General features: G+C 40.4%; 1 protein-coding gene across 1 annotated transcript in view; it reads left to right on the top strand.

Annotated features, from left to right (window-relative positions):
- The window catches only part of ELAVL2 (ELAV like RNA binding protein 2), a gene marked incomplete in the record, with an annotated part of 337010 nt that extends 320674 nt beyond the window's left edge, over positions 1-16336 (top strand). Inside the window, 1 exon segment of the mRNA XM_073635956.1 lies at positions 13698-16336. Within this exon segment, the coding sequence (XP_073492057.1) occupies positions 13698-14028 (331 nt within the window).
- Between the last annotated feature and the right edge of the window lie 6338 nt (positions 16337-22674).

Here is a 22674-nt window from a genome sequence, read left to right as displayed (position 1 = left end):
GCTGGACATTATGGATTGATTTATATGTCTGTTTTTCACTTTGATCTTGTGTTTTTAACCCTTCCTTGTAATTAGAGTGTTTTATTACTGCACTTAGAAGTGTGCCTTTGCTTTTTTTTCCTATAGTGTGCTTACCTCTTCTGAAGTGCTTCTGTGGTGCAATAATCACATTTCAAGAGCCAGCCAGGTACTGTTAAAGTCACCTTGTTATCCAGAGTGCCCTATTCTCCACACTCCTTGATACAAATTTAACAGGGTAAATGCAATTTTTTTCCACCCAACATTTGATTTGTGACAGCGCCGTGTGCCCTTTCCATGTTTTGTACTCGTGTCCCATTTCTACGCTATCATGGCTGTTTGCATAGATGATTTTCTTTTGTTCTCTACTTGTTTACATTGTGTGCTTTTGAGGTTTTGGAATTTTTTTATTTTTTTGTGTATCGCCTTAGTATATAAATATTGTAACTGTTTCCATAAGTATTCAGTTTCAGATTGGGGTACACTTAGTTATCCAACCTGGTCCTTACATTAGTCTTGAATCAGAGGAGTGGTTATACTTATATATTGCTTTTACAAGTTTAAGGGCAGGTTTTTTTTTTTTTTTTGTTTTTTTTTTTTTATTTTGTTGTCTATCAGTTTTTAATAGACTAACTTTGATTTTCAGTATATTGGCTGTTTTAGCACATTTTTGATTAGACATAATCAAGTAGGGTTCTAGTTTTTGTTTTGTAGTTCGCCTCAAAGATCTCTTTTTCTGCATGTTTGACTGTGGCTCGTTTAAGATTTAGCTGGTTTTAGATCATTTGTATTCTGCTATGCAGTGAAATGAAAACACATGTTCGCTATTTTTCTGCAGTCACATGCGTTTCAGGGGCACGTAGAAAGGTGTGTGTGTATGTATGTAATCTCAAAAGGGAAGCGCTCACAAAAAGAGACACCATGCAAATGTCAAATACAACTTTTTTCAGTTTATTTTAAGACAATCAGAGCTTCAGTCCAACAGTGCCTACAGATAACGGTGATTTACTTGAATAAAACAGGAAGAATTTTTTTTTTTTTTTTTAATCCTTTAACAAAAAATATCAGATGCAACCCACCAGGGATATCCGCTTTCTCCCGTTCTTTACGACACTGCGTCAAAATCTGAACATAATAGGCCTTCATATAGAAAGTTACCATACGAAATTAGCATTATTTGAGGGTGACCACCTTTATATAAGACAAGCGCTCACCTTTCCATGCCCTCTTGTCTTACGAGAGTTTCTGCAATTTGGTCTTTACAGCAATTTTAAGGTGAATAGATCCTATATTTCTCGGACTTCAAAAAAAAAAAATTGTTGCAGATTCCTACCTTTTTATTATTCTGAAGAAATGTCTGTGTCCTTGTGGAAAGTGATTTGAATAAGTGGTTTTATAATCGGCTGCTGCACCTGCAGGGCTCCAATGAGGAAAATTGCAGGGACTGCATCCCTTTTTAGATGCGATTTCCTATTGGGAGTATCACACCAAAAATTTTTTGTTGCAGGGGGTGCCTGAAATTTAACTTGTATCTTAGTGCAGACTTCTGGGAAAATCAGTGAGCCAATCGCACCAGCAGGAAATTAGGTTTATGGGGGGCATTCTGTGTACAGCACTCCAGGTAGACATATTGCATTGCATTTTACATAAAATTATAGAGCTGCAGTTTGTAAAAATTTCATTTTTAAACAACTATTCAATTACAACATGTCTTGTGTCGCAATTGTTTGATATATATATATATATATATATATATATATATATATATATATATATATATATATATATATATATATATATATATAAAAGGCCCCTTGTACAGCTCCGGCTCATGAGCCACTGATAGTGGGACAGTAGACTCAGGAGCGTGGCACGGTAAGAGTGCCTATGATCAGTCTAGAAGCCAAGAACCCACGAACAGGAAGCCAGAACCAGCAGGTAGTAGCATGCAAGCGAGATAGTAGATAGGCTGGCAGACTTGGCAAGAGGCAAGCGGAGGTTCACCACAGGAAGCGGGAGCTGTAGCAGGCTGGACGGCTAGGAGCAGGGTCAGGCGAGCCGGGTTGACAACAGACAGGCAGAACAGGCAGAGGCGTAGTCAGGTCACAGGCAGGTTTTGGCAACAAGTGCTAGATAACAGGAACTGGAGGCAGAGATTAGTCCGTAGGAAGCCAGAGGTCAGGGCAGGGAAGCAGGCAGAGGTAGTCGGGAGCAAGCAGGATCGGTAGCAGAAGTGAACACACACAGGAATCAGGATTCAGGTAAATGCTGTAGACCAAGCAGCAACCAGTCAGTGTTGAAGCTCCCTTTAAATAAGCCGACTGGTGCTAGTTCTGGTGACAGGTGTGAATGCGCGGTCGCGCATGCACAATTGCAGACACGCCTGTGGCCGTTCTGGATATTCTTGGTTGGCGCCTGCGCACAGGTATGCGCCTGGAGACGGCAGCTGTACTCCTCAGATGTCTTTCCTGACACTTATTTTTTACTAATCTGACATTTCCCCCTGCTGTACGAATTTTGACTAATGGCTTGAGAGTACCCACTGTAGAATAGCTAAGGTGATACAAAATAGGAACCCAGAGCCGTAGGCCATTGGCTCCAGAGGCATCAACTCTGCTCATTTCTGCAATCTATTCCAAATGTTCAGATGAAGACACAACCTACCACACTAGAGGCTACTCTACCTGCTCATGTAATCTGTTATTTATTCAGTCTTCCAATCTCAGGCATACACTACTTTTCCATCGGTTACCTGGGGAAAAAAGCTTAGGATTAACCTTACACCAGAGAACGAAATAAATGTTTCATTTTAACTCACTGTCCTTGGCCAACAAAGCACAAGAGAAGAATTTTAAGTTGATTACCAGATAGTATAACTCTCCAGAAACTCTGAATTGTATTCGTCCTACTGTCCCTGTTGGCGTTGCCATATAGTCAAGGGGATAGTGGCACATATTTGGTGGTGAATGTCCTATTAAATATTCTTGGGCTAGGGTTGTTAATTTGTACTACAAGTTAGTGGGGCCCAAAGTTGATGATATGCTCAAAGTAGTATTACTCTTTATCATTCCGGGCCCTATTAAATCAGTAGAAAATGTCTTTAGATTACTTTCGGCAGAAAGAGCTGCAATTCCTCGGAATTGCATGTCTACTGTGATACCATCATTGGCAGAATTGGTGGTGGAATTGGATGCCATTTGTGATCTTGAAAGTCTTCTGTCATGGGAGAATGATAAAAACGGAACAGATTTTATAACACAATAATATTTTATTGAAAATATTGCAGAAAAATAGGACAGTCAAAATAGTAACAACCTATTATGTACAGTTGCACAATAGGTGTCAATCAAGTTCATTGCAAGCAGTATAGGCATTTAGAAGGTATCTGAAGCATTACAACATAGGCACCAAAGTGGAGCCAGACAGAAAAACACGAGGCACATAACCTAAAATATAAGCACTAACGAAACAAAATTAAATGTGCACTGCGAACAAATCACAAAATTCAGTCAGTTAACAAAAGTAAGGCAGTATGGTAAGATAAACACTTGAACCCAGGTAGACCATTTAGATTCAAAAGATATAAGGTTGTAAGTTACAAGCTATGACCCTTTCATAATGGTAATGCGTGTTAACTTAAATTGCTTCTGAAACATTTGGACCCAATGTGGTTTTCCATTTCTTAGCTATGACTAAATGGGATGCAATTAAAATACCGTATAACATGCACCCCAAGTTTAGGAGGGAAGTTTAAAGAGAGTCCTGGAGTCCAACGATGTCGGAAGCCGAGCATTAGCTCAGCTCTCGGCAGCTGCCGCCGCCATTCTCGGTGAGGGAATAAGGGAGTGAAGCGTTGCGGCTTCACTTCCCGGTTCCCTACTGCGCATGAGCGAGTCACGCTGCGCGTCTTAAGTGGTCCCAGCTATCTCCTGGGACCTGTGTGTTTCCCAGGAGACAGCGCGGCGGTGCGGGAGGGGGCATGACTCCCGTGGGAGTCTATTCCCGGAAGTGGGTGCAGATACCTGTCTAATACAGGTATCTGCACCCCCTTCCCCCCTGAAAGGTGCCAATTGTGGCACCGAAGGGGGGGAGGAATCAGATGAGCGGAAGTTCCACTTTCGTGTGGAACTCTGCTTTAAGGAAAAAAAAAAACTTACATTTTAAATGCCCATCAATGCAGCCTTGTCCAAAATTGCAGCATGATGGGTTTTCGCAATCCCACCCTGTCCCGGCTCCTATGATGAACACAACACCGGTCCAATGGCGGGACATAAAGGCTAGGAGGCGGGACTGGGCGTGACTGCGAGCCTAGCCGAGTACACAGTACACTCGGCTCGATCTATTTCGGCGGCTCTTCTCTCCCCCTCAGAGACAGCTGGGATCGGCGTATAACATGCACCTTGAATTTTCCCCTGATTTTAAGGGGAAAAAAGTGCGTGTTATACGCCGATAAATACGGTATATAATGCTATGGTCCTAAACTGGGATGGGTAGTTATCTGTAGAGATATTTAATAGTGCTAAATGTGGGGAGGGTTTTGCAGGAATCCCATTACACCCCAAATTAACAAAAGTACAGCATTTCAAAAGCTTTTGACATCCTTACACCCCCACAGTATATGAAATTAATTACCAGATACACATTGATGCCAGAAAAGTGGAAAATTATCTGGATACATCTTTGAAGGATTATAAGGTGTAAAATAGCCCCCTGTGCAAGATTTTAAATGCGTTGTCCCAATGAACGGTACAATGGGACATTGTAAAACGATGCATTTTTGCAGTATTCCATGCATCCGAAGCGTAAAGACAGGGGTCTTTGCGACCACCTACCACATTAAGAAGGTTAAACATTCTCCTTTTTCCATCAGGGGCCTGCCCTTCACTAAGCCTACCTGGTCTGGGTTACTTAACCTGGTCTATTAGCTAAAATGTTTGCATGGTTTTTTAGATGTGCTTAAATGTGATATTGGCCTAACGTTTTGGATGGTCGGGCTCCTTCCCAGGCTTGGACAAAGTAATAATTACCATATGTACCATTTCAGACTGGAAAGAACCAGAGCATGTGGCTGTGTTTAATGTTAAAGGTTAAAATTAAAAAGCATGTGGCTGTATTAATGTTAAAGGTTAAAATTAAAAAGCATGGCAGTGCTTCCCTAAGCTATGGAAAGCTATGTGATTTCTCCTGTCTTAGTTTTTCTGCTTGCCAATGCTCTAATATACCTGATCATGCCTGCTCCGCTCTTTCTGCCTGTAAACTGACCACGATAGCATGGCAGCCAATCCATGCTACCATGGTCAGGTTACATCTTGTCATCCCGGTAAAGGTACAAGCGTTCGGCGAGCTGGAGGAGATTTGACTAAAGAAATGATCCCCGAAGTCTCTCTGATTGTTCAGGGGCCTGTCACAATGTTAGAACGTCACGCCCGGCCTCTGCATTTGAAAAAATGCTGCCGCCTTTGCTGGGAAGTCAAGATCATTTATTTTATTTTTATATATTATATATATATACTACATTATATATTTTTATATATTTTATTTTTTTGGTTTTATTTCAGGCTTCCCAGCCTAGAGGTGAGATCTGTGGACTCTAGATTTCACTGTAAACAGGATCTGTCATTCACTATTCCTATTACGAAAGATTTTTACATTCCTTGCAATAGGGAATAATAGTGGTCAAAAAAAGTAAAAAAGCATCAAACTAGAAAAATAAAAGTAAAATTAATAATAATAGCAAGAGCAATAATTCTAGCCCAAGACCTCCTCTAACTCTAAACATGTAACCTGTAAAAATGTTTAAAGCGTCGCCTATGGGGATTTTTAAGTACCGATGCTTGGCACCATTCCATGAGCGTGTGCAATTTTGAAGCGTAACATGTTGGGTTTTGAGTTTTTTAATGCATGAAACTGGGTTTTTTTTTGTCACCCAAAAAAAGTGTTTGAAATATTGCTGCGCAGATACCCTGTGAGATAAGTTGCAACAACTGCCATTTTAGTCTCTAGGGTCTCTGCTAAAAAAAATATATATACAATGTTTGGGGGTTCTGAGTAATTTACTAGCAAAAAAAGATGATATTTACATTCAAGTGAGAAATGTCAGAATTGGCCTGGGTGGCAAGTGGTTAAATATTGTCAAATTAGGTTAAAGAATATCCCCATATGCCCTAAGATCTACAGAAAATCCATCTGCTCCAGGGGATTCATTATTGGCTAATGACTCGATACATTTTTTACTTCAGTGGGAGTGATTGGGGGCGTTCAATTGGCCAAGATCTCAGAATCAACTACAAGGAGTTGACGACCCTACCATGCCTTAATTCAACCCACAGAGTCAAAGGACAAAATGGCAGCCTCTGTGGTTTGAGGCATGGTAGGGTCTCCTTTCAGATTGTATAATGAATGATAGTATTTTTGAAAGGCATTTGCTATGTATTTTGAATGCTAAACCAGAGCTTTGTCTACCAGGTATAACAAAGGGTAATCTGGATTTCAATGGTCTAGCTTCTCAGCAGGTTGGCTAACAATTTACCAGCCCTGTTGCCCTGAGAATAAAATTTAGCTTTAAGCACTTTTTTTGCTCTTACATTTAAAAGTAACTGGAGTTGGTCTACATTTTAAAAGCATCTGTAAACTTGGGGGTTGTGGATAATTTACTCTGCACTTCCACTGTTTCAATTTTAGACCGCAATGAGTCAACAGATCGCATTCTCCTTTTTTCTATCGCTGCCAGTTAAATCAACAATCCCCTGCTACAGAGAACAGTTGATATGAAAATTCAGCAGCTGCTCACATCGACAGAATGTGCCCCCACATTAAAATCTCTAAATGATGTGGCACTTTGCTTGTACTCTATAGTTGCAGTATAAGCTGATGTGTAATCAAAATAAAGTAAATCAAGAATATTGTGTCTAAAAGCTAAATTTATCAATAATCAAGCCAATTAACATTTTACATTCATAAAATTTGAATAAGGAAACTTTGATATTATAAAGTGCTCTGTGCTGTATGATCAATTCAAAAAGTGAGATTGAGAAATTATCTCAAAGTTCATATATATATCAAACACACTTGTTTGCATGTCTCTCCTTCGTGCCGTTACCTTCGATAATCTGCCCGTGTATGTCTTCTTAACTCCTCTCCAATTGCTCCCACGTTAGATCACATGTAGGTAAAAATCTTCTATAGTGTAAAACCATAGAATATTTTATTGAAATAGAAAATAACACTCACATTTACAGAAAGGATATCCAGCACAGTACGTTAACTGTAACACTGCAAAAAACACCTCCAGTCTGGCTGAGACAAGGGGGCTGACGTCACCCAGCTCCTCCCGAAGCATTGCATCACAACACGCATGACTTCATCAACGGTGTAGTTGGGTAGGTTCTATTCCTGTCATTCCATCGTTCCCATGGATACCAATTTGCATCGGTCTTGCAGCAATTAGACTTGTGCATCTGTCATATCGTACCCACTTATCATTAACGGGCAAAATAACTGCCACTGTAGCAGTGTTTCTGTAAGTGGTGTCCCCCGTTTCCATGGTTATATATAAAGATCGGGCAAAAAATACTCAGCAGTGTATTACCCTTCAGTTGAAATACCTTTGAATCTGTTCACTGTACTAACCACTTGATGGGTGCTAGTGCATAAAGACTGCCACTACTATGTATTATAGTATGCACTTTGGACATACTAGTAACAACTACATTTAATAATTGGCTATAGTTTAACAAAATATACTACCTTTGCCATATCTGTAAAAATCCTTTTAGTCATGTCAACACTGGCTTTATTGTAAAGTATATATCCCCCTTTTTTAACATTGCAATATTTTGTGCCTGATTGTTGTATTTATCCGTGGAAACCGTGGACAACACCTATGGAAACTGTTACAGCGGCAGTTATTTTGCCAGCTAAGATAAGCGGGTATAATATGACAAACCAAGATACATGAGTCTACTTGCTGCCAGACCGATGCAAATATATGTCCATGGGGACAATGAAATGAGAGAGGAAGAGAATCCACCCCTGATGAAGTTGTGTGTTGTGACGCAACGCCCCGGGAGCAGCTGGGTGATGTCAACCCCCGTGTCTCAGACCGGTTATGTGTTTACAGTGTTAGGGGTATCCAGCACAGTAAGTTAACTGTAACACTGCAAAAACTCCTCCTGTCTGTCCGAGACGTGGGTTGACGTCACCCAGCTCCTTCAGACGCGTTGCATCACAACACACGTGACTTTATCAGGGGTGGATTCTATTCCTCGTCATTCCATCGTATGCACTATTACCACACACGGTGGACTCTATTTGCATTAGATATAAAGGGGATGCTGAGATATAGAACGGAGAAGGATGAATAGCACTTTATGTTTTATACACCTTGAGGATTTTTTATGGAACTTTAATCTCCTTATGTTTGCAGAATTTTTTGCACACTTTAAAACCAAAACTGTGTTTGCTATTAGTTGAACATTAACACAGTATAACTACAGGTAGATAAATTACATTTTTATTTCAATTAAAATCAAGACAAAGTGGGAATCCAACACACAGCAAGGTTGATGTGTTTCAGTCCCTTGATGGGCCCAAGTCGCATTAAGCATAAGCTGTTGTTGCCCCCCTTTAGCAGAAATGACTTGCAAGTGCACAAGGTTTTCCTGCATAGAGCATCTGTGCTTGATTCTGTATATGGCCCTATCCAAGGTCTTCCTTTGCCTGGACAAACTCTAGACTCTTGTTCCCACGTTTGGGCTCTGTTGTCCAGGGCTTTTGCGTGCGGGTTCTGAGCGTTAATAGTGACTTCCTTCGAGGCAGTGCCATATGTAAAATTACACTCCAGATTGATTGCAACTTAACATTCTTGCAGCGTGAGATCAGAGGGTCCAGTCTCTGGCTTGTCCCATACAACCAGGCGTCTTTGTGCTCAAAGTTTCTAATTCTGGCTTGGGCAGGACTTCACGTTTCAGCCCTGCCCACCGTGCACATGACAGATGTAGAAACTTAGTTGGCAAACTTCCTCGGTAATCAACATCTGGACCTCCCAGAGAAAGGTTTCTTTACCCTGACGTGTTTCAAGACCTCTGTTTCAGGTGGGGGATGCCAGACGTCGACATCCTTGCTCCCAGGTTCTACAAACTGAGCTGGTTTGTCTCCTGGTCCAGGGATGCTCTAGCCCTCACAGTGGATGCTGTGGGGCCACCTTAGATAACCAACATGGCCTATGCCTTTCCTCCTCTGAAACGCCTTCCTTGTCTGTTCTGCAGGATCGAGATAGAGGGCATTCTCATGATCGCACCTTGTGAAGGTCTTTGCATAGGGTGTCCCTCACGCTATCCTTCCTGTATTTTTCCCTTTACCTCTATCTTGTTCAGTCATCCAACCTCTCTTCTTCCCAAAGTGGTTTCCTCCTTTTCACCTTAATTGTTCTACAATCTCTGTTCTACTCCAGGACATCCTAATAAGCTTTCTCTCCATTGTCGTGGTTTGTGTGGTATGTGCTAACGGCTGCCTTTTGATTTGGACTTTGTCATTCCTGAATGTCCCCACAGGGGCAACCTGCTTCATGTTCCACCATGATTGCTGTGTTGGTAACTCATTTGGACATCCCTGTGCACCTGAAAACTTTATTCTGTGTCCCTTACATTAGGATTAAGAAAATAGGATTTTTGACTTTCTGTAAAACCTATTTTTTTTTTTTTTCTAGTACATTAAAGGACACAGGTCCCTCCCCTTTTTTCTTATATTCCCATGCATACTATTTCTTACAAACTAAGGCATGCTTGGGAATACTGTAAAGGATTTTACAGCAAGTAAAAAAAAAAAAACATTTTCACCACCTTAAGTTGCTTGGAGTTTTTTTGCCTGAAATGTGCCACTTTGTGCCAAGCATGTCCACTGCAACTGCAAACTACTGCCTTTGTTTATCAATCCACAGCACATTTTTCCAGAAGACCTACTGTTTATCAATGACATACTGTAGTCTTGCTGTAATGTTTTTAGACAAAGGCTTTTTACTGGTATAAATCCAGTACAAATTGATGCAATTTTTTTTTTTTTTTTCCTGAATATAGATGCAGGTTCTTTGACACCAACTGTTTTGAGAGTAACTTGCAAGTCCTGCAACAAAATGTTGGAGTTAATGACAACTTGTAGCATGAAACACCTTGGGCAGAATTTACTAGGTCAGCCAGTCCTTGGCAAATTAGCAGTCATTTTGAAGTCTAAACTACTTCGGGATTCCACAGTGGATTGATCAATTTTAGATTGGTGATCTTGTAAAGAGGAACAACAATCCTTGTTATAAAAATACTGTAGCTTTTGATTTTTTTTAAAAAAAAAACTAGGTGTCCAACGCTGTCTTGGCCTGGGCCATTTCTTAGCCCATCTTTGGATCCTGGCATTGCCATCTTGACTGTGGGAAGTCGGCTGTGACTTCCTGCTGTTTCAAAGCCTGCTTCACACTGCGTATGCACGAGATGCTCTGTACTTCAGACAAAAATGTGATGGGACCAAAAATTAAGTGCATAGACTAGTAAAATTACACTAAAAAGCATGAATCCTAAAATGACAAATGTGATGAATAAATATTTGATAGTCAAAAATGGTTCATAGCTGTGAATGGCCCCCAGCAGTGACCAATTTGTGGCAGAAGTCATAACTGTTCCCAAAAAAACTAGGGACAAGGTGACGATAATTGAGTTGCCACGCCCCCTGAAATGTTTTCCCAATGTCCATGTAGACAGTCCTGCCAAATAGGAAGGGAATTCAAAGGAAAGCCAGTCCATATATAAAGCAGTTAGTCCAAGGTAGAAGTAGGTCTTTTTCCATTCACATATTTCAATAAAGTCGTCACACCAAAAGACATCCACCCTCTGAACTGTGTGCCAGTATTGCTGCGTCCGAGTGGTGTTACATCTGTGCTGCTTGTGGCAATCAGGTGAGGACAAAGGAGTGCTTGCAAACTGGATAACGGAGTATGGGTGGAAGAAGCCACTGTAATCCAGAAAGAAGAGCCACAGGGCCGCCCCAACCGCGGACCAGAAGTGGAAGTACCACCACTGTGCGACTACCACTGCAGGATGCTGAAGCTCTGTTTCCCTAAGAATGTTTTTTGTCAAGTCTGCACTTCAGACTGGTCCTTCAGCCTCCTGGGACATGTGATGTGTGACCTGGCCCAGGAGGGGAGTGGGGTGTTGGGAAGTTGAACTTTTTGCAATTCTCGCCTGGGGTGATTAATGTAGAAACAGGTACCTGTCAGGAAAAAACTCACTCTCACTTTCACTCAGTGAAATAAAAGTTCCAATAATGGTAGTTGGAGAACGAAGGGGAATAAGTAGAACTTCCACTTTTAGGTGAATCTTGGCACCACTATACACCACTATACACTACCTACACATCAATAGAGCAAAGAGAACACAAGAGCCTAGAAATCTGTGGTTAAAATAAAATGTTCTACCTGCATACTCACCAATGAGGTGCGTAATGATATCTGGAAAACCTGATTCTAATTTTTATGGATTTTAAATAGTGTTCAGTGTCAGAGTGTACTTATTTTCAATGTGAAATTTCTGCATTTTCGTTAAGATTGAGAATGAATACATCTGGTTGATTTTGTTTTTTTTTTTCACGTATATCCCCTTTATCTGTGGGTACTCTTTGAAGGAAGATCTAATGTTTCAAAAAATGTTTTTTTCCCCCAAAGTTTATTACAATCTTTAGGAAAAGACTGTGAACACATTAACATGCACCCATGGAGATAAGTCACATAAAGCTGAACTTCATAACAGCATGTGAGAACTATTGGTTGGGTTTATGTAAAATATACAATCTTCCATTAAATGCATTCAAAATATTGCTTTTGTAGGACCAAAGACTATCATTGGCTTTTACAATTAAAAGGGCGTTGATAATTATGTCTAGCTACAGTATCTCACAAAGTGAGTACACCCCTCACATTTTTGTAAATTTTATTCTAGCTTTTCATGTGACAATACTGAAGAAATTACACTTTGCTACAATGTAAAGTAGTGAGTACAGCTTGTAGAACAGTGTAAATTTGCTGTCCACTCAAAATAACTTGACACAGCCATTAATGTCTAAACCGCTGGCAACAAGAGTACACCCCTAAGTGAAAATGTCCAAATTGGCCTCAGTGTCAAAATATTGTGTGGCCACTATTATTTTCCAGCACTGCATTAACCCTCTTGGGCATGGAGTTCACCAGGGCTTCACAGTTTGCCACGAGAGTCCTCTTCCACTCCTCCATGACGACATCACGGAGCTGGTGGATGTTATAGACCTTGCGCTCCTCCACCTTCCATTTGAGGATGCCCCACAGATGCTTAATAGGGTTTAGGTCTGGAGACCTGCTTGGCCAGTCCATGACCTTTACCCTCAGCTTCTTTAGCAAGCCAGTGGTCATCTTGGAGGTGTGTTTGGGGTCGTTATGTTGGAATACTGCCCTATGGCCCAGTCCCCGAAGGGAGGGGGATCATGCTCTGCTTCAGTATGTCCCAATACATGTTGGCATTCATGGTTCCCTCAATGAACTGTAGCTCCCCAGTGCTGGCAGCACTCATGCAGCCCCAGACCATGACACTCCCACCACCATGCTTGACTGTAGGCAAGACACGCTTGTCTTTGTACTCCTCACCAGGTTGCCACCACACACGCTTGACACCATCTGAACCAAATACGTTTATCTTGGTCTCATCAGACCACAGGACATGGTTCTAGTAATCCATGTCCTTAGTCTGCTTGTCTTCAGCAAACTGTTTGCGGTCTTTCTTGTGCATCATCTTTAGAAGAGGCTTCCTTCTGAGATGACAGCCATGCAGACCAATTTGATGCAGTGTGCGGTGTATGGTCTGAGCACTAACAGGCTGACCCCTTTCCCCTTCAATCTCTGCAGCAATGCTGGCAGCACTCATACGTCTATTTCCCAAAGACAACCTCTGGATATGACGCTGAGCACGTGCTTTGGTTGACCATGGCGAGGCCTGTTCTGAGTGGAACATGTCCTGTTAAACGGCTGTATGGTCTTGGCCACCGTGCTGCAGCTCAGTTTCAGGGTCTTGGCAATCTTCTTATAGCCTAGGCCATCTTTATGTAAAGCAACAATTCTTTTTTTCCGATCCTCAGAGTTCTTTGCCATGAGGTGCCATGTTTAACTTCCAGTGACCAGTTGAGAGAGTGAGAGCGATACCGCCACATTTAAAACACCTGCTCCCCATTCACACCTGAGACCTTGTAACACTAACGAGTCACATGACACCGGGGAGGGAAAATGGCCCAATTTGGACATTTTCACTTAGGGGTGTACTCGCTTTTGTTGCCGTTGGTTTAGACCTTAATGGCTGTGTCAAGTTATTTTGAGTGGACAGCAAATTTACACTGTTCTACAAGCTGTACACTCACTACTTTACATTGTAGCAAAGTGTAATTTCTTCAGTGTTGTCACATCACTTTTGTGAGATACTGTATATACGAGCTGCAGTCTATTAGATCTTAAAGCTTATAATACATTTTCCACATTCCTATTTATTTTTGCATGAAATTGCATTTGAGTTTGTGGTTTTGCAGTCTGCTAGTCTTTTTCATTTTAAACACGTTTTAGTATTTTTGTTCTGTCCCACAGATTAGAAGAAATGGCTAACCTTTTTCTTTTACATTTCTAGTAGGTTTTCACCAATGACCATTGATGGTATGACAAGTTTGGCTGGAATAAACTTTCCTGGACACGCTAGCACTGGATGGTGTATATTTGTATACAACCTGGCACCCGACGCAGATGAAAGTATTCTCTGGCAAATGTTTGGCCCTTTTGGAGCAGTCACCAACGTTAAGGTCATCCGTGACTTCAACACAAACAAGTGCAAGGGCTTTGGGTTTGTGACTATGACAAACTATGATGAGGCAGCAATGGCTATCGCCAGCCTTAATGGGTACCGCTTGGGTGACCGAGTCTTGCAGGTGTCTTTCAAAACAAGTAAATCTCACAAAGCTTAAAAGAGTAACCTCGCTCCTAATAACACACAAACGCAAAAGCAAGTTTAGAAACTTTACACTTTGATCGCTCTTACAAGCGTGTGTGTGTGTGTGGGGGGGGGTATGAGGTAAGTCAGAATGTGGTTTGGTAACTTTAGGACATGTATTTGTCTTGTCTTTGCGTATCTTATTTTTATGTTTGAATATGGACGCTAGGTAACAGGGTTTTTACCTGTCTCATTGCATTCTAAAACCTTGAGATTATGAAGTCTTTTAAAATGTTTGTGCAATGGGAAGAAAGTTACTTTTTTTTTTTGTTTTACTCTGCCTTTAAGTGTATGTTAAAGAAGGTCTTTTTCTTTTGTTTTCTTTTTTTTTCTTTCTGGTTTTATGTATGCCTTTGATGCTATACAGTTATTATTAACTTTATTTTATATTTGGTTTCAGTTTGTTTTATGAAACAAACCTATATTTATGTTCTAACTTATGTTTAGAGGCAAGAGCAGCCTCAATTATAACGCCTATTGTAAGATTACTGGAGACTTTTCATAAAGTATGTACCTTGCCAAAGAGATAAGAACCTCTTTGATGTGGGTTTCAAATGACAAAAAGCATCTATTTTTATAAAAAATAAAAATAAAAAAATTTGAACAAACTTTTTACTGGTCCTGGAACAAACTATTTTGACTTGAATACTTTGCAAAATCTACTTCATATGACAGCCTTGTGAGCTTTTAAAACTTACCAGGATGTGTTTGTGTGATCATTATTTTTGAAAGAAAGGGATACTAAAGCTGGGAGGGAATGAAAGTTACTTATGGAAAAAAAATGTAATTACTTTAGTTTTTTTGTTACTGTATTTGTATGAAATTGATGAGACTGAGTGTTTTATTCAGTCTTTGTCCTGGTTTTTCTGAAATTGCTCACATTAAATTCTCATTTTAAGACAAAATGAGACAAAAATCAAAGTATATATGAGCTAACAGAGAATTACATTTATGAAAGTTTTGGATAGAAAGAAATCTGTTCTTCCTAAAGTATTCCCTTCAGAAGGAGCTCATGGTGTTTAGTGATGTACTTGTAGTCTTGTTTAGAAGAGTTAATTTTGTTTTATTTGTACAATTGAATACTTTTCTTTAAGGAAAGAAAATGCACATTTGGTGGCACAGCCAACCTGCAAAGTGGCACAAATTTGTCATTTAACATAATTTTGTTTAAGCTGGCACCTGAGCTTTTGTAAGTTGTAAATATGAATATATAATTTAAAATCCGATTTAAAAAGTCATGATGGTGACTGCAATCTCTCCAGAGGCTTGCTGTGGGTGTTGTGTTCACCATCTTGAATCAGTTTTGTTTGGTTTTTTTTGTTTATTTTCTGCCATTTTGTATGGCTTACGTTAAGTTTCCAAAGCAATTTTGCTTGCTTTCTAATGCTAAGTGATTGTTATATCATTTTCATAAATTGTGTACAGATATTTTAGTTTATGTAACTATATTACCTGTAATCTACATATTTTGTTTGGTAATGAGTTTGATCCCCCACCCCCCACACTGGCATTGCCAGTTTTATTATATGAATTCTGTGTTATAGAGTGCGACACAGCATTTTCAGTTTTAATGGCTGGCATAAGTGTTTAGGTTTTTTTCCCTTTTTTGTATTGTTTTTGTTTGTTTTTTGCATTTGGTCAATTTAAGTATAGTTTTGTGATAACTAGGTAAAAGGTGGAAAGTTGTTTTTTGTTTTTTTTGTTTTTTTGCATTCCAGAATCAATGGAAGCAGGATTGTTTTCCCCTCCAGATACTTCATTTATGGGCAAAGCAATATTTGCTATGCATTAAAAATGTACATTTCTTTTTCTGTTCTGTATTTACATATACTTTAATAGTCCAATACATATACTGTGCAAAGTGTTCAGGCAAATTTTCATGCTCCCCCCAACATTTTAGTTTTGTTTGACGTCTGCTGACTGCAATATTTTTAGTGTTTCAAAGCTATTTTGGGGAAACATTTATGGGACATTTATATACACTATATAAACTATATTTTTGCAGTATAGGAAATACTGTTACAATAATACTAAACACTAATATAGCAGGCTTTGTGACAACAGCATGAAAATTGTGCCTCACTTTGCAGTGTTTCTTTGAGCACTTGATAAAAATGTGAGGCTGGTGTTTATTTGAACTTGTACTGTATGACTTGATTAACACATTTAAAATATGCTGTATATTCTGTTGAATACTTAACAGACAGTATGTGTTTTTTTTATTTTGTGTTTAAATCATTTGTATTTTTCATGTTTAGTACATCAATAAACAAAAAGTTGAAGGGAAAATAACTCGTTTTGTGGGGTTTTTTTGGAGACATTTTGCTATACAAGCCATTAAACTGTAATGCAAGACGGCTTTTTAGTTGAAGGTTTTACTCCATGTTCCTATATATACTTGCAATACAGCAAGAACACATTTTTGAAGGCAAGCACACAAAGTTAATAGAATATGGTTACACAGGGTAAACCTCAAAATGTTTGCACTTCTAATAAATAGGTGGACAAAGTGCCGTAATGGTACAGTGGTAATCAGATGTCTTTGTATTAATCTTGCACCACTGAAAACTAAACTGTTAACAACCCAATGCCCTATGTCATGGCACACACTAGGGACTTGAGACCCTTCTCTCTACTGTATATACCATGCCCTTTTCACCTTATCACTTCTTTCCAGCACCCATGTGAAGTTTTGCTATGCTAACAGCTAGGGGTGCACCGAATGAAACCGAAAATGAAGGATGCACTAGGCCGAAAACTTATACCGAAAATGACAGTTTTTTTTAATATACAATTGTATTATATTCAACTTTTTAATTAATATCATCAATTAAAATTAATATGAATTTATTGTTGGCCATTATTGGCACCTTTCGTGCAAGAAAGGTGAAGAAAAATGCAGTCTCTAACCATCTCTTGTATCATGTCCTCAGTCCTAACCATTTCTTGTGTCATGTCTGCAATCTCCTACTTAAATATAAACACTCTGCTAATAGTATTAGCAAAATTTCCATTCGGTGCACCTCTAGCAGACATGATACAGGAGATGGTCAGAGACTGCAGACATGATACCAGAGATCAATGCAGCTTCACCAATGCCTGTCAGAGGCAGCCTGCCTGTGCGCATCAGATGCAGCAGCCTGTCTGTGCCCTTCATGCAGCCTCACCAGTGCCTGTGCCCATCAGATGCAGCAGCCCATCAGTGCCCATGAAATGCAGCAAGCCAGTGCCCATCATGTACAGCCTATCAGTGCCCATGACATGCAGCCTGCCAGTGCCCATCATGTACAGCCTACCAGTGCCCATGAAAGGCAGCCTGCCAGTGCCCATCATGTACAGCCTACCAGTGCCTGGTAATGCGATGTCACTCTGTGTCAGAGCTTGATCTGAATCGCTGTGCAGCCGCTGTAACCATGTCCCACCTCCTATGAAACAAGACACAATAATTGCTGGCATTTGATCAGCGTGCCGTCTATCACATGAAGTAGTCTAGGAGGCGGGACATTGTTGCAGTGGCTGCACGGCGATTCAGATCTGACACACAACGTGAGATTGTGCTACTAGGCACTGGAGAGGCTGCTCACTGTCATCTCATGGCACTCGTGAGAACAGCAAGAGGGAGGGGTGACTAACAGGGGTGTGTGGGGATAATGCATGTGTGGCCCCGCCCCTTTTTCGGCTCCATTATCGGTACTTTTTGTTCTTTCGGCTGCCTGCCGAAAACACCATTTTCGTCCGATATGTTTCAGCGACCGAAGTTTCGGCGCACCACTACTAACAGCTTTTTATTTGCAATGTTAAATTACTTCACTTTTTTTTTTCTTTAAAAAAAAAAAAGGAAAAACGAAGTTAAAAAAAAAAAAAAAAAGCCACAAATCCACTACTTATGAAACAATTGCATATGGTATTAAGGCCTGGTTTACAAGACTGCACTGCAGCCATAAACAAAATAAAATTAGAAGTTGGCATACCTGCAAAAAAAGCGAGTATGTTTCTATGGTCCACAAAGCTCCATCCAAGAGAAATTTTCTGCAGATGTTCACTGGAAATGCACTTCAGCTGCCTTGATATCTTTTGGTCAGCAGCAGCCTGTGAGTGCAAAGGAGGATTGTAACTCCTAGAACGTATGCAGTGGAAAATATGTATACAGTCTGTACTTTTGCAGGTATGCCTGCTTCTGTTTATTTTTAACAGGGCTGTGTTACATCATTTCATTGTGTTGCGGTATATGCAAGGTTCTGTGTAGGAATTGTGCAGAGGGACCTGATCCAAGAGACAGCTTGACAAGAACCCCCTGCAGGTTTGAGTGGGACTCGAGAGGGACTCGCCTACTTGTATACAAGATGGCTGTAGTCAGAAATACTGAGTGTATGTGTATGTGTATGTATGTATATATATATATATATATATATATATATATATATATATATATATATATATATATATACCCAAATGAGTTACCTCTTTGAAGTTTATTGCGAATATATTATGCAAAAATAGAAATAAGCAACACACACCTCATTAGCCCCCCCTACTCCTCCCCACCCTACATGTAAATACCTCCCCTATAGAACCTCCCACACATATTCCCAAATGTAGTCCTATACTAAATAGGAAATGCAGTCCTCCAGTAGGAGCTGGGACAAACCCACCTCACATTGAACCCCCTAACTTCCCTGTGAAGCCACCTATATATGCATACCAATAACTGCTCCGCAAGGGCACCGGTGAAGCCAGCACCCCACCATAGGACCACAATGGGTGAATGGGGTGCTTGCAACAAAACAGGGCAAATTCTGGCAGAACTCATTCCTAACACTCTAACTCAATAGCCACTAGAAGTGACTGCACCAGGTCAGTATACGTATACCCGGTCATAGTCAGCCGTATCCCAAATAGGGTCTGTTGATCTTAATGTGGGTAGAAAAGTACAGCAGAATGAAATTGTATGCAAAGTCTATGGATCAACGAGATGTTGAGGAGCTGTAGCTCTCTGCTGCTATACAGCCACTATGACAGTCTATGGTTACTAGGAGTAAGTAATTGCCCCAACTGAGCGTGCTACAGCAGCCAAATAGAATAAGAGAGGAGCACATAAGTCGTCATCATATCACTTAATCCTTAGAACCAGGCTGGGTACAATATGGTCAGGGCTCCCAAGGAGCAATTCAGGTCTGGCCTGTTTTAGAAGGGGGGGGTCCCATGCCGGATGGGTAACCATCCCCCTTAATATTCATGCAGCCGATGTGACCTATGCACACAACACATTGGGGTCTCTTGTACTCACGGCCCTTGGTTTGTCAGTCTTGTTTCCTCATGTGGCAATGTCTGCATGCACGCTGTTCCTCTGATATGAGTCGCACACCGCAGGCAGAATATCCACTCCACAATGTATCCACAGTCAGCGGCTCTGACTTGCATCCCATTCGGCTTCAGTTCGGGCAATCCAGGTGTTGCATATTAATCCTGGTAAAGCATGCAGTAGGATTCTTAGAGTGAAACTTAAAAAAAAAAAAAAAAAATAGTTTAAAGTGGTTGTAAACCCTGGTAAAAAAAAAAAAAAACCCTGCAAGACAAAGGCATAATGAACTAGTATGCATAGCATACTAGCTTATTATGAATTACTTGAGAACGAAGCCCCCGCAGCCGTCCTAGTCCCCCCTCTGGCTGGCGACATCTCTCCCGGGGTTATTTTCCAGGTATCGTGGCTCGGCGCTGTGATTGGCCAGAGATGACGTCATGCGCGCGGGAGCTGCTGGTAACGGCACACAGACTAAAGCAGTGGCACATATGTGCCATTGCTTCAGTTTGCCCCAGTGCGCATGTGCCGATGTTATCGGCACATGAAGGAGATATTTCCTAAACCGTACAGGTTTAGGAGATATCCTGGGTAGCTACACGTAAGCCTTATTATAGGCTTACCTGTAGCATAAAGTTGTAGTAAAGAGTTTACAACCACTTCAAGCTTTTGGCAGCGTTAGGGCTTGTGTAGGGCTGCTGAGATGGACTAGGGACTATGGGATTTGTAGTGTGAATAGCGCATTGCACTTGACCGCAATGAACGTGTACTGCTTGCAAGCAACGAAGTGGGGGGGGGGATTCTGGAGCTTAAAGCGGAGTTCCACCCACTTTTACTACTTTGTTTTAAAGGAAAGACTACCCCTCTACCACTCGATTTTGGATAATTATGTATTTAATTTTTTCTTCTTTCCTTTTCTGAAGTACTGAGTGTACTTCTGTCCTAGCTCAACCGTGGCCCAGGACTTCATTTCCTCTTCTCCCCAGGTGCCTTCTGGGACCTCAAAGCACCGCGCGACTCGCTCATGCGCAGTAGCTAACCGGCAGTGAAGGCTCCACTGCTGGTTTCCCTTAGTTGGAATGGCGGTGCCTGCACCCAATCTGATGGACGGATCAGCCTTGGGGGGCCCGACAATTGCTCGGACAATTTTGAAAAAAAAAAAACACTATTTTTTACTTTTTGCTATAATTATCCCAAAATGTAAAAAAAAAAAATTCTTAGTTTAGGCTGATATATATTCTACATATTTTTGGTAAAAGAAATCACAATGAGCGTATATTGATTAGTTTGCACAAAAATCATCATGTCTATAAAATAGGGGTTAGATTTATGGCATTTTTATTATTATTTTTTTTACTAGTAATGGCGGCGATCTGCAATTTTTATTGGGACTGCGACATTGCGGCGGATAGATCGGACACTTTTTTGGAACATTTATACAGCGATCAAAGCTAAAAATAGCCACTGATTACTGTATAAATGTCATTGGCAGGGAAGGGGTTAACACTAGGGGGCGATCAAGGGGTTAAATGTTACCTCAGTGTGTTCCAACTGTAGGGGGGATGAGACTGCCTGGGGGAGGAGACTGATCATTGTTCCTATATACTAGGAACCCACGATCTGTCTCCTCTCCCTTGCCAGAACGGGGATGTGTGTGTGTTTACACACACACATCTTCGTTCTGGCTCTGTCGGGAGCGATTGCGGGTGCCCGGCGGACGTCACGGGCACGTGCATCGGCTCCTCATACGGTTACGGCGATTCGCGCAGGGGATCCATTCTGCTGGCGGTCGGCAAGCGGTTAAGGGAGATCTATTATGCTATACACATTAATTTTAGAAGATCAACATTGTAATAGATCAACTAAAATTAAAAGAATGTAAAAAATCAACAATGTAATACATTGTAATAGAAATACAAAAGTTAGTAGGTTTTTTTTTGTTTGTTTATGACAATCCAATATTGGCTAAATTGAAAAAAAAAATCCTTTCATGTTGTGGTTACTGCCTGTTTGCTGGCCATCTGTTTACGCCATTTTTAGATTTCTTACAGCTTTGTATCGTCTCCTTTGCTCAGTGTATGTCACAGAATTTAAGGAAATGAATGTTTTTTCAACATTTACGATCATTCTGCTTAATAGGAGTACTAGGGGGCGATCCCTAGAAATAACCAAAAAACACTGGAATTTCTGTTTTTACATTTGACCATCAATACGCTTTGGGGTCTATAATAAAAATTGGTGTGCAGATGTTTTTGTGTTACAGATGTTTGTAATGTGTGAAATTTTACTTAGTTATAAGGTTGAAAAATGACATCTAGTTCAACCTGTGTTTGTGGTTTTTATTTTTAAACAATTCTTATAGCCCCTGTGAATGAGGGACCGCTAAAAGTTTTTAAAGTTGACACTCAGCTAGTACCAATTCTTGCAGGGAGTTCCACAGTTACTTCTGCAGTTAAGGACCCCTTCCGCAAAAGGTTAAACCCTGCTACCTAGGGCTGGGTAAAAAAATCGATTTAAATCGAGTTGAGAGGTCAAATCGATTCAAATTTTCAGCAAAGCAATTTTTTTTTTTTTTTTTTAGATTTTTTTTTTTTTTTTTTAGATTTTTTTTTTTTTTTTTAGATTTTTTTTTTTCACCACACTGACACCATGCCGGTCCTGAGAGGAGCTGAGAGCAGAAGTTTTTAGGTGAGGCCGCGGCTTCGGCCTAGTCTGCGAGGCCGGATGCCGTGGACTAGGCTGAAGCCGCTGCCTCGCCTAAAAACTCCTGTCCTCAGCTCAAGACGGTTTTTTTGTCCATCAAAAAAAAAAACTTCCAATCGTGAATAGAGTTTTTTTTTTTTTGTTTTGTTTTTTTTGTTTTTTTTTTTAATTCCCATACGGAAGTCGCGCCTGCATATGTAAACGGTGTTCAAATCACACATGAGATATCGCCGCGATCGTCAGAACGAGAGCAATAATTCTAGCCCTAGACCTCCTCTGTAACTCAAACCTGGTAATCGTAAAAAAAATTTAAAGCGTCGCCTATGGAAATTCATAGGTACCGTAGTTTGTCGCCATTCCACGAGTTTAAAATTATAAAGGGTGACATGTTTGGTATCTATTTACTCGGCGTAACATCATCTTTCACATTATACAAAAAAATTGGGGTAACTTTACTGTTTGGATTTTTTAAAATTCATGAAAGTGTCCCTTTTTTCAAAAATTTGCATTTAAAACACCGCTACACAAATACCGTGTGATATAAAATATTGCAACAATCTCCATTTTATTCTCTAGATTCTCTGCTAAAAAAAATATATATGTTTGGGAACTCTAAGT

The sequence above is a fragment of the Aquarana catesbeiana genome, linkage group LG01 (genome assembly GCF_042186555.1).
Source record: "Aquarana catesbeiana isolate 2022-GZ linkage group LG01, ASM4218655v1, whole genome shotgun sequence".
NCBI classification, from domain to species: domain Eukaryota; kingdom Metazoa; phylum Chordata; class Amphibia; order Anura; family Ranidae; genus Aquarana; species Aquarana catesbeiana.
The sequence above is the reverse complement of the archived record's forward strand: the minus strand, read 5'-3'. Positions and strand labels throughout refer to the sequence as shown.